The 12,483-nt window shown below is 37.2% G+C and overlaps 1 protein-coding gene across 2 annotated transcripts; it reads left to right on the forward strand.

Moving 5' to 3' along the window:
- Positions 1–2,407: 2,407 nt before the first annotated feature.
- LOC132114273 (histidine--tRNA ligase) lies at positions 2,408–12,403 on the forward strand. 2 transcript variants are annotated; one of them, XM_059522383.1, is made up of 13 exons: positions 2,408–2,565; positions 4,343–4,432; positions 4,530–4,649; positions 4,736–4,831; positions 5,040–5,165; positions 5,294–5,401; positions 6,495–6,593; positions 6,749–6,842; positions 6,941–7,068; positions 9,218–9,490; positions 9,776–9,892; positions 9,989–10,135; positions 12,293–12,402. In XM_059522383.1, the coding sequence occupies exons 1-13, from the start codon at positions 2,476–2,478 to the stop codon at positions 12,350–12,352; spliced, it is 1,548 nt and encodes a 515-aa protein (XP_059378366.1). In that variant the 5' UTR covers positions 2,408–2,475; the 3' UTR covers positions 12,353–12,402. The 2 variants fall into 2 exon arrangements, with proteins under 2 accessions (XP_059378366.1, XP_059378365.1); XM_059522382.1 differs by lacking the exon at positions 2,408–2,565 and adding an exon at positions 3,396–3,540 and having other exon boundaries at positions 12,293–12,403.
- The last annotated feature ends 80 nt before the right edge of the window (positions 12,404–12,483 follow it).

A 12,483-nucleotide genomic window follows, 5' to 3' on the forward strand; every position in this document is an offset into this window, starting at 1 on the left:
TAAATCTCCAGGGACTGATGGGCTCACCAATAATTTTTTTTAAATTTTTTGGGAAGGATTTAAGGATTTTATTATTTAATGCCCTAGAAGAAGCTACTGAAAAGAAAGAGTTGATAGAAAGTATGAAGCAAGGATTAATTACACTTATTCCTAAAGCTGGCAAAGATAAAAGAGTTTTAGATAATTTGAGGCCTATTACTTTACTCAATACGGATTATAAGATTTTTTCAGGGGCTATTGCTGCTAGACTGAAAAAAGCTATTTCTACCATAATTAGTGAGACACAGTCAGGCTTTTTAGAAGGAAGGTCAATTCATAACAATGTTAGATTGCTTTTGGACTTACTTGACTATAGTGAGGTGGTTCAAGGAAGTGGATTTCTTATTTTTTTTAGATTTCTTTAAAGCATTTGATGCGGTAGAGCATCCATTTTTCCACTTCAAACTTTGAAGCACTTTGGTTTTGGAAGAAGATTTATAAATTTAATTGAAATGTTATATAATGATATTAATAGTTCGGTAGCTCTAAGACATAGAACTTGCACACCATTCCCTATTAAAAGGGGAATTCGTCAAGGTTGTAGTAGTTCCCCATTATTGTTTATTATTGATTAAAAATAATGGTATTGAAGGGTTATCAGTGTTGGATAGACAAATAATAATAAGTAAATTTGCAGACGACACAACGTTGTTTTTAAAAAATGAACAACAAATTCCTTTAGCTTTACATTCAGTTAATATGTTTTCTAAGGCTTCTGGGCTCTATCTGGATTTAAAGAAATGCGTAATGTTAACTTTACATGAGTTTCCTTTGCAATCATTATTTAATATTCAAATAAAGAGGGAAGTAAAATATTTGGGGATTGTTATCTCTAGAGAGAGAGTAACAATGGAGAATAAAAATGTATGGAATAACATAGAGAATTGTAAATTGATATTGAATAGATGGCTGCAAAGGGATCTTACAATCTTTGGAAGAGTTATTTTGTCCAAAGTGGATAGTTTGTCTAGACTTATCTACCCAGCCTTTTCCATGCCCATTTCAACAAAAATGATTACAGCAATAAATAAGATGAATTTTAAATTTATTTGGAGGAATAAATGTCAGTACATAAGCAAGGATGACATGATTAAAAAGTATGAAGATGGTGGAGTAAATGCGATTGATTTTGATGTTATGAATGGTGTATTGAAATTAAAATGGTTAAAATCCTTCGTATGTAATCCTCAATCCTTTTGGTATATTGTCCCAGTGCAATTTTTAAAAAATTGGGTGGAATTAATTTCCTTTTACGTTGTGATTTTGAGTGTACCTCTTTACCAGTAAAACTTTCTGACTTCCATCAGCAAGTGCTGCTTTATTGGAAATTATTGTTTAAGCATAATTTTATGCCTCATAACACTCCAGTTTGGAATAATAGATATATACAATTTGGTAGAAAATCAGTTTTTTTTTTTGAGGAATGGAAATCCAAAGGGATTTGGGCGGTTGCCCATTTTTTGGATGATAATGGGAATTTGTTATTACATAGAGAGTTTTGTGCGAAATTCTGACTGCAATGTACCATTAATATTTACAATCGAATTATTAGAGCCATTCCAGTTGCTTTAAGAGTAATCGTTAAAGAAGATATTGTGAACTCCAAAGTTTCCCCGGAATTGACGCATCTTTCCTTAGAAGGTCATGATTTTTGTAATAAAAAATGCTCTAATAGAGTTATTAGAAAGTTTTTATATCCAAACCCAATTAGACAAGAATATGTGCTTAAAGATTTTGATAGCAATGAAGTTAAAAAAATTAGTAAAAACTATTTGTCTTACCCCCTCCCTCCAAAAGTTAAAGAGATGTGCTTCAAGATTATAAATGAGATTTACCTTACCAACCACTTAATTTTGATACAAATTATTGTGTTTTTTGTGAAAAAAAGTATTGAAACTCTAGAACATGTTTTTTTTTTTTTTTTTGGTGTGATTCAGTTCACTTCTTTTGGAATGAGATGCAAAACTGGTTATGCTCCAAAGATGTTGAATTACCACCATTCAATGTGAAGGTAGTTAGGTTTGGTATTTTTCATGAAAACAAAGAGTTAGAATTTTTTCTAAATTCTCTGATATGTTTTGGGAGGTTTTTTATTCACAAATGGAGATGGTTTAAATCTAAACCCAACTTTATTCATTGGTGTAACGAGCGAGTTGTGAGAAAAGCCTTTAGAAATTTGTAGGTGACCCTTCTTCATGAGGGATAAAAATGTGTGTATGTATGTATGTATGTATCATAAAAATACGTGAAACTAGCTGGAGCACTACTACCATATCTTTCTTTCTTTTTTTCTTTTTTTTAAACAAGAACGATAATATAATTTTTATCCTCGTTTTTATTTAGCGCCCCTAGCGTTCATCCGAGCAAGCGCAGTGACGTTTAACGTGTGCGCCCGCAGTAACTGACTGCAGTTCATCATCGGCTCTCGGAAGCACTATGGCCGATAAAGCACAGCTACAGGAGGCGATTAAAACACAAGGAGAGGTTGTCAGGAAACTGAAATCAGAGAAAGCGAGTAAAGAACAGGTTAGTATAAGAGCTGATGCGTTTCAAAGAGTAATGACGGAACACATGATCAAAGTGTGATCAATCGCTGCCGGTTGCATCTTCCATATAAAAAAAACTGGAGACCATAAATATTTACGTATCGTCTGCATGACAGGTTATGATATCTGTAAGTAGTTTTAATTGACTCCAATGTCATTATTTATTATTCAATTAATGTTATTCTGTATTAGACATGCGGCATGAGGCTAACTGTTAGCCAGCTCATGCAATCTATCTATCTGTCAGTCACGATGGACATCATAACTGTATGTGCATGGCTAAATAAATCTGTACTGATCAGTGGATATTATGAAATGCATTCAGTCATAGTGATTTCTGTAGAATGAAAAAGCGAAGCTATTGAGTGTCCATAAATCACTTGATCAGTGATTGAAAACAAGACTCATATTGAAGCACGTGTGTAACACGCATCTATAACATAGGACAATAACAATCTGAAAACAAAAAGACCCATGAGAAGTGCCAAGTTGAGCCATATGTGAGGGCTTTATGTTTCACCGGGTGGTAAAAAGCCCCTAATATGGTTTAAACACTCATCTAAGAGTAGTGATGCGATTCTAACTCAGTTTGGGGTGCTGGTTGATTTTGATGGCATCCTCTCATTGTTTTGCTTCCTTGTTGCTGTGATGCCTCTCTTATGGGGCCCAAGTGACACAGGGTTGCTCACCACTTTTCTCCTGCTCTTTCTGCTTGTTAATGTGGATACCACCATCATCCTTTACTGCACACCTGGATTATCCTCGCTGTTTGTGGGATCGGACGGTTCACCTGCTTTTGGACTGTATGGGACTGTGATTTTGGTGTGCGTTTGGACTGTGCATAATGAATGCTCTGGGGCTTGTCTCCACGTGGCTGTGTCCTGGACTCATGGGCCGTCGGTCTGCTGTGAACCTGCCATCTCTGCGCTTCTCTTCTGGAATGACTTTATCACAGGTACCTTTTCATTTCAGTCTCTGCTAACTTATGTCTTTTAGCTTTACCTGGTGCCTGTCATCTGCTCGCTTCCTGTTTCCCCATCCAAAACCATACAGAACTTATTAAAGAACAAAAATAAATGTACTAAAAGGGTGAGAAAATAGCAGGTCACATTTCACTTCAAAATCAAGGAAAATATATGTAATTTCTTACTATTTATGCAGTGCTATTTAGGGTTAGTATTAGAAAGAAATTAATATTTTTATTCAACATTAAATGTATGCATTCATTTGCTAAAAAGTATCAGTACAGACATTGTCTGTTTTTAATTTATGTTAATCAAATAATACTGAAAATATGTGTCATGGTTTTATTAAGCAGCACAACTGTTGACAGGATTGATAATAGTAAAAAAAAAATATATATATCAGTTTCATTAAGTTTCAACAATAATAAAAATAAGAAAATTCTTGAGCAGGAAATCAGCATATTAAAAAGATTTCTGAAGAATAATGTTGCACTGTGTGCATCACAGGAATAAATTACATTTTACAATATATCAAAATAGAAAACAGTTATTTTAAATTGTAATGAAAGGCTTAGAAAATAACAGGTCACTTGAGAAAATTTGTTTTCCAACCCCCATAATTTTAATTTCCTTAATGCAGACGGAAGTGAATTATGTTGTGTGTGTGCAAAAAAAGTTTTAATTAATTGTAATTCAAAACTGCAAATACAACCATAATGTATTGAGATGTTTTAAATTATAAGAATGAGAATTGGTGTTAAAATATAAAAGTTTACATCTGTTTGTTTTTAGATTGATGAAGAAGTGGCCAGACTGTTGCAGCTCAAAGCTCAGCTGGGAGGAGATGAGGGAAAACATGTGTTTGTTCTCAAAACAGCTAAGGTATAACATAAACTGACATTTTAGACACACCAGTGTGTTTAAAGTGAGCCATTTTGCAGTGAGCTACTGTATTATATCTCTCATTTCCTCTCTATAGGGGACCAGGGACTATAACCCCAAGCAGATGGCTATCAGAGAAAAGGTTTTCAACATCATCATCAGCTGCTTTAAACGCCATGGTGCTGAAACCATCGATACCCCCGTCTTTGAGCTGAAGGTCTCTTGAGCTGTTACACATTAGTTTGAGCATCACATACTTGCATTAATTCACAGTAATGAGTCTGTTTATTTGCGTTTCTGTAGGAAACATTGACAGGGAAGTACGGTGAAGACTCCAAGCTCATCTACGATCTGAAGGACCAGGGAGGAGAACTTCTGTCTCTGAGATATGACCTCACTGTATCCATCAGACATGTTTTTATTGAACTTATATTGAATCGTTTGATTAGTGGGTAATTATTATTGCTGTAAAAGCCATTTTGGGTTGTGCCTAAAATCACTAGCATATGGCCAAGTGCACATGTGCATCTCACCATAATTGCATAGCATTTTTTTGAAGACTCAGGAGTGCTGTCTGCATTTGGCTCCTTGACTCTTTTCTCCTCAGGTCCCATTTGCTCGCTATCTCGCAATGAATAAAATCACCAACATTAAGCGCTACCACATTGCTAAAGTGTACCGCAGAGACAACCCAGCCATGACCCGGGGCCGTTACAGGGAGTTCTACCAGTGTGTAAGTACAGTAAAATTAGCTATTTTTATTATTATTATTACTACTAATTGTGGTAATGGAAATCTCTTGTTGTCATAAATTTTTTATTTATTCAATTTTGAATTTAAACCTTGTTTTTGTGGCTGCAGGATTTTGATATTGCAGGTCAGTACGATGCCATGATCCCTGATGCCGAGTGTCTGAAGATTGTCTACGAGATCCTGAACGAATTAGATCTTGGAGATTTTCGTATTAAGGTTGGTTGCTGGTCATCACGAGAAATTTGCAGTGTTGTGGGCTGCGTCTGAAAGTTGAAGCACTCTGAGGTTTGAAGGCAACAAGGCACGGCATAATCCAATGACCGTGTCACATCCTGTCTGCTGTGATGCCTTCATCTGGAGTGCGTTTCCCAAAAGCATCGTTTGCCAACTATGGTCGCAAGTTCCATCGTTACCAACATAGTTCAACAATTCTGTGTTTCCCGAATCCATAGTTCAAATGGACATTCGCAAACAGTGTCTCAAACTTACATGGTAAGAACTACAGCTCTCCACCTCTAGTTAGAAGCATAGTTTCTTGTTAGAAAGAGATATGGACTTAAATAAACTATGCTCTACAATAAGCAAGCTAACATGCAGTACAATATATATCTTCCATTCTATTTAAATATATATAAATATATACATTTTAATCAATACATTTTAGCGTGTCCTCAATAAGCGCTGTTTTTGAAGAGTGCGCATGCACGTTAATGAACACCGTGTTCAACACCGCAGCATCGCGGAGATCTTGAATCAATTAATTAGCAGAAGTTATTACACCACCACATGTGTGTGATGTCATGAACAACGGCCCTATATTGTTGAACTAATGTGGTTCAAATGACAGAGATGTGACCGTGTACGGGAAACAGTTGTGATTGACTAATTAGTTTCCTAGTAGAGTTATGTCGTTGTATGGGAAGCGCACCCCTGATTGATTTTTGAATGCAGCGTAGATGTATCCATCACTGCTTAAAATATCTCACTATCCTGTGCTTTCCATTCTGTGACAGCGGAGTTAAAAAATAAAGATGGCATCTGAAAGATGAAGTTTGTGTGCAAATGTACCTTTCTGACCAACTTTTGATGTCATTTCGAGTTAGAAATTAGTTTTGTCATAATATAATATTGCTTAGTTATCATGTTTAGTTCAAACTACCTCAGAAGCCTGTCCTGATTCAGATTTGAGAGTCACTGCAACAAGTCAGAGCTGCCTGAGCTTTCGTATGCAGCCATCATCACTAGAGCACTTGTCATTTTAGTTTTTTTATGAGATAAAAATGCAGTAGTAACTCTTGCAGTGTTTCAGGTGAATGACCGACGCATTCTAGATGGATTGTTTGCTGTGTGCGGCGTTCCTGACGAGAAGTTCCGCACGATCTGCTCCACAGTGGACAAACTGGACAAGGTGAGAGGTCAGACTTGAGACTTAAGACTTAAGCAAAAATGCTTATTGGATAGGAGGCATGCTCCAAATGGTTTGGGATGTGATTGATTAAATTAATCGATATTGTCAACCCATCCCTGATTGAAGGTCTGACCTGCTCATCGTTGTGTTTATAGATGGCCTGGGAGGATGTAAAAAAGGAGATGGTGAATGAGAAAGGGCTTTCAGCGGATGTGGCTGATCGGATCGGGGAGTATGTCAGCATGCAAGGTGAGAAAACAATCATCACTCCCACATTTAACAATCATCTACAGTTTTTACCTGACCAGATGTGTTACCCTACATCTGCTGACATCTTTGACCTTCAGGAGGACAGGATCTGGCCGAAAGGCTGCTTCAGGACCCCAGACTGTCCCAGAGCAAACAGGCCTGCACTGGACTCACCGATATGAAGCTGCTCTTCAGCTACCTGGAGCTCTTCCAGGTCACAGACAAGGTGAGGTCAGAGGTCAAGAACTTCAAAAGAAAATAGTTATTCCCTGTTGTCCTTAAAACTGAACAAAAGGTTGTAGTGAAAATTCTTCTACTCTGCAGTCTTTTCTCATTGAATATTTATCAATCAAAATAACTGCATTTTTCTGTAATATAGAGCAGTATTTTGGACCAATGAGATTTCACTGTGGGTGGAGCTACAGAGCTTGATGTGACAAAACTTGTTACCAAACTGACTTAAATACAGCTCGTTAGAACTCAAAATTAACTTGCTAATGCTGTATCACTTCACACCTGATTATTTTTATGCTCCACATGCATCTTCCTTACATTTAATGACCCATTAGATAAGAAATACACACCCTATAGAATTTATTACAAGGGTGTTTCATTTCAGTAAATCCAGTTATAATTTCATGTTCGTTACTTCTTTTTTCACACCCATTCACACTCTGCATCTGTGATCTTGTTCTTTTCGTTTGTCCTCATTAAACGTATAGTATGTAATTTTTGGCCACCAGGGGTCACTCAATCAAAATAATAACATAAGACGTACTTTGATGACGTCGGGAAAGAGCGTAGGCTCATGGGAGTTGTTGTTCATTGGAACACGCGCTCTGTCGCTCCCCACATTTTAACTGAGGCCGGCGACACACTGGATGCGTGGCGCAAGCGTCTCAGCTGCGTGGTGTGTCAGTTTTTAATTCGGCTCCCATGTTAATAGGTTAGAGCTTGCAGACTGCCTGCGTGAGACGCGCGTCTCAGGCGTGGCTCGAGCCGCACGGAAACCACGTGCATGCTAGAAATAGAACCGACGCCTATTTTTCAAGCGATAAGCAAGCATGTTGGAAGCGTTTCCAGGCAAAATATAATAGGAAAATATGTTTATATGTAATTTTGTAAACAAATACATATTAATTCATGACATTTTGATGTTTGAAAGTCAATAGGTAAGATATAAATTCAGATATAAATGTAATTTAAAAAAGAAATAAATAATTATCGATTTTCAAATATTGCACCTGTCAAACATAGTCTATTTTGCCGTCAATACTGTTGACGGTGTCCTTTATCAGTAGGCTTTATATTTATGTTCAACATGAAGTATAGATATTGTTGTCATGAAGACAAGAGCCTGGTCTGTCAGCGGTCTCCCTCTATGTCACCTACAGCAGCAGCAGCACGGTTCTGGTGTGTAAAGACACAGAAAACGCGAGGCAGCCGCCACGCAGCCAGTGTGTCACCGGCCTTAGTATTTTGACAATCACGTATTTTCGAACGGAGAGATATATGAATTATCAGACCCCTATCAAATCAATATTCCATCTAGCTAGTAGTAATGTTAAAAAAACACGGTTGCCTTTCGTTAATAATTATAATTATGTTTATACTATGATATCGAACAAGATAGTGAACTGCATTTGAAGCTACTTTATCCAGCTAGATATAGAACACATGTAGATTTACATTATACTCTACATGAGAGCTAGTCCGTCTGCGTTTTACACAAGACATCATCGTTTCACAAAATATACGGATAGATATAGTTAGCTGAATGGATGCATACCTGTTTATTAGAATGCAAGCATCTCTCTGTAGTTTCAGCTTGTCAGGAAGCTCTCTCTATCTTGGAAATGGAACTCCAATATTTACCCGTGTCTCGTTTCTTCTTCGTCCCAAAACCTTCTCAGGTCATTTATTTCACCCGTACGTTTGCGCTTCACAGAACGTGCAGGCAAAGCATAATCATGATCCATAACTAAGTTATTGCTTGAGGTATAAATACTAATATAAACAATATAAATATAAAATATAATAGTCAAGGCTAGCTACTACTTTTTCTTCTTCGTCTCGTCTTTGCTTCTGTTCACCTTTGTATTTGGCGGCTCCGCCGGGTTCCGCAGGAAGTAAGATAAACTAGAGGGGTCAAAGTTTATATGACGTCATAGACGGGCGACAAAGCGGAAATAAAGAAACGTGCCGTGTCTTCTAATTAAACTATAATTTTCTCCGGATTTGAAAGTTCGTGGAAACTGTACACAACTAAAAAATATATATAACATAGATATAGTGATATCTGCTATTTTTAAAGCAGAAAAATTACATATTGCGCCTTTAATTTTGAAATCTTTTCTCTCTCTCTTTCTCTCTAGGTGGTGTTTGATTTGAGTCTGGCTCGAGGACTGGACTACTACACTGGTGTGATTTATGAAGCGATTCTGTCCCAGACCATCCAGGCACCGGTGTCCACGCCTGCAGAGCAGAACGGGGCAGATGAAGCTGGCGTAAGCGTTGGCAGTGTGGCCGGTGGAGGGCGATATGATGGTCTGGTGGGCATGTTTGACCCCAAGGGCAGGAAAGTGCCCTGTGTGGGCGTCAGCATTGGGATTGAGAGGATCTTTTCCATCATGGAGCAGAAGGCCGAGGTGAGTAAGAGAAAGAGGTTTAAGGGTGTATAATGACTTTTTTTTTTTTTTTTTATAAGTCTGTTTTGGAAACTTGTGTTATACTATAGTGTTTACATTTAAACATAATATGAAATGGCATTTGCAAAAAAAAAAATATATATTTATATATATATTTTTTTAATTATTATTATTATTATTTAATGCTATTTTGTATTACATTTTGTGCATTTGTAGAATGGTGCCACTGTATTATAATATGAAAGGTATTTAAATACTAATATGGAATGATCCCATGTTCTTCAGGCATCTTCAGAGAAGGTTCGCACCACTGAAACTCAAGTACTGGTGGCCTCGGCACAGAAGAACCTTCTAGAAGAGCGACTCAAACTGACCAATGAGCTTTGGAATGCCGGAATCAAGGTTTGCATTTGCTTGAATGTCGTATCAAGAAACCCAAAATTAATTTGAAGTTGTACTGTGGATCTCTGACTCTGAACTATGTATTTTGTGCTGTAGGCTGAAGTTTTATATAAGAAAAACCCGAAGCTGTTGAGTCAACTGCAGCACTGTGAGGAAACTGGGATTCCACTGGTCGCCATTTTAGGAGAACAAGAACTCAAAGACGGAGTTGTCAAACTGCGCAACGTAGCCAGCAGAGAAGAGGTAAAAACATTTACAACAATGTCATGCCATTCACAAAACATTTCAACTGAGTATAAAACAATGTTATGAATAAAACAGGCTACATAATTTAATACAATCTTGTATTGCATGTATACAGGTGCTAGTCATATAAGTAAAAGTTGATTTCACTAATTCCATTCAAAAAGTGAAACTTGTATGTTATATTCATTCATTACACACAGACTGATATATTTCAAATGATTATTTCTCTTAATTTTGATGATTATAACTGAAAACTAAGGAAAATCCCAAATTCAGTATCTCTGAAAATTTGAATATTAATTAAGACCAATACAAAGAAAGGATTTTTAGAAATCTTGTCCAACTGAAAAGTATAAACATGAAAAGTATGAGCATGTACAGCACTCGATACTTAGTTGGGGCTCCTTTTGTCTGAATTACTGCAGCAATGCGGCGTGGCATGGAGTCGATCAGTCTGTGGCTCTGCTCGGGTGTTATGAGAGCCCAGGTTACTCCGATAGTGGCCTTCAACTCTTCTGCCTTGTTGGGTCTGGCATATTGCATCTTCCTCTTCACAATACCCCATAGATTTTCTATGGGGTTAAGGTCAGGCGAGTTTGCTGACCAATTAAGAACAGGGATACCATGGTCCTTAAACCAGATAGTGGTAGCTTTGGCACTGTGTGTAGGTGCACAATTCCTGTTGGAAAACTTAATCTGCATCTCCATTAAGTTGGTCAGCAGCAGGAAGCATGAAGTGCTCTAAAACGTCCTGGTATACAACTGTGTTGACCTTGGACCTCAGAAAACACAGTGGACCAACACCAGCAGATGACATGGCACTGCAAACCAGCACTGACTGTGAAAACTTTACACTGGACCTCAAGCAACGTGGATTGTGTGGCTCTCCTCTCTTCCTCCACACTCTGGGACTCTAATTTCTAAAGGAAATGCAAAATTTACTTTCATCAGAGAACATAATTTTGGACCACTCAGCAGCAGTCCAGTCCTTTTTGTCTAGACGCTTTTGATGCTGTCTGTTGTCCAAGAGTGGCTTGACACAATGAATGTGACAGCTGAAACCCATGTCTTGCATACATCTGTGCGTAGTGGTTCTTGAAGTACTGACTCCAGCTGCAGTCCACTCTTTGTGAATCTCCCCCACATTTTTGAATGGGTTTTGTTTCACAATCCTCTCCAGGGTGCGGTTATCCCTATTGCTTGTACACTTTTTTCTACCACATGTTTTCCTTCCCTTCACCTCTCTATTGTGCTTGGACACAGAGCTCTGTGAACAGCCAGCCTCTTTTGCAATGACCTTTTGTGTCTTGCCCTCCTTGTGCAAGGTGTCAGTGGTCGTCTTTTGGACGACTGTCAAGTCAGCAGTCTTCCCCATGATTGTGTAGCCTACAGAACTAGACTGAGAGACCATTTAAAGGCTTTGCAGGTGTTTTGAGTTAATTAGCCGATTAGAGTGTGGCACCAGGTGTCTTCAGTATTGAACCTTTTCACAATATTCACATTTTCTGAGATACTGAATTTGGGAGTTGTCAGTTATAATCTTCAAAATTAAACGAAATAAACATTTTTAATATATAATGTAATATATAATATAATGTGTAATGAATGAATATAATACACAAGTTTCACCTTTTGAATGGAATTTGTGAAATAACAATCAACTTTCTGATGATATTCTAATTATAGGACCAGAACCTGTATGAATCACAATGAGCACATTTTCAAAAAAAATTTATTTTTAGGGTTTTTTTTACGTTTGGGTGAATACTTAAATACCATAATGATGTGTGTATTTATCGGGATTGCATACTTCGGATGACAGTGTAGAAAAGTTACTCCTCTCAGAAAACATACAAATAAAGGTAATTAAACATCTAAAATTGTTATTTGGAGCAGTGGGATCACTAGATGAGGGCTTAATGAAAATGTTTTTGTCGAAAACATAAAAATTGAAAAAAATTCTTTTTTCTTTTTTTTTCTCTGTAGCTCAAAATTACCCAGTGTGCATTTTGACTATTTTTGCCAGCATGTCACATTCACTTTTACTCAAATAAAAGGTTATTTTACATTTTTATACCTTTTGTCTTTTGGGAGTCTGATCAAAAATAATAATTAAAATAAATAATAACTAATACTTTGTCTGGTATCCTGTAGGTTGATGTGCCCAGAGTGGATCTGGTGGATGAGATCAGGAAACGGACCTTGTTGTCTTAAAAACAGTCACCATACAGACAGAGGAGGACAAACGCCAGTTACAATTGTGTCAGTTGTCAAACATGTACACGGAGTAAACATTCAACTCATTGTTTGCTCTTTTAAAATGTGCTTGTATTACGTCAGATCTA

Source organism: Carassius carassius, chromosome 33, assembly GCF_963082965.1.
Source record: "Carassius carassius chromosome 33, fCarCar2.1, whole genome shotgun sequence".
Lineage (NCBI taxonomy): Eukaryota > Metazoa > Chordata > Actinopteri > Cypriniformes > Cyprinidae > Carassius > Carassius carassius.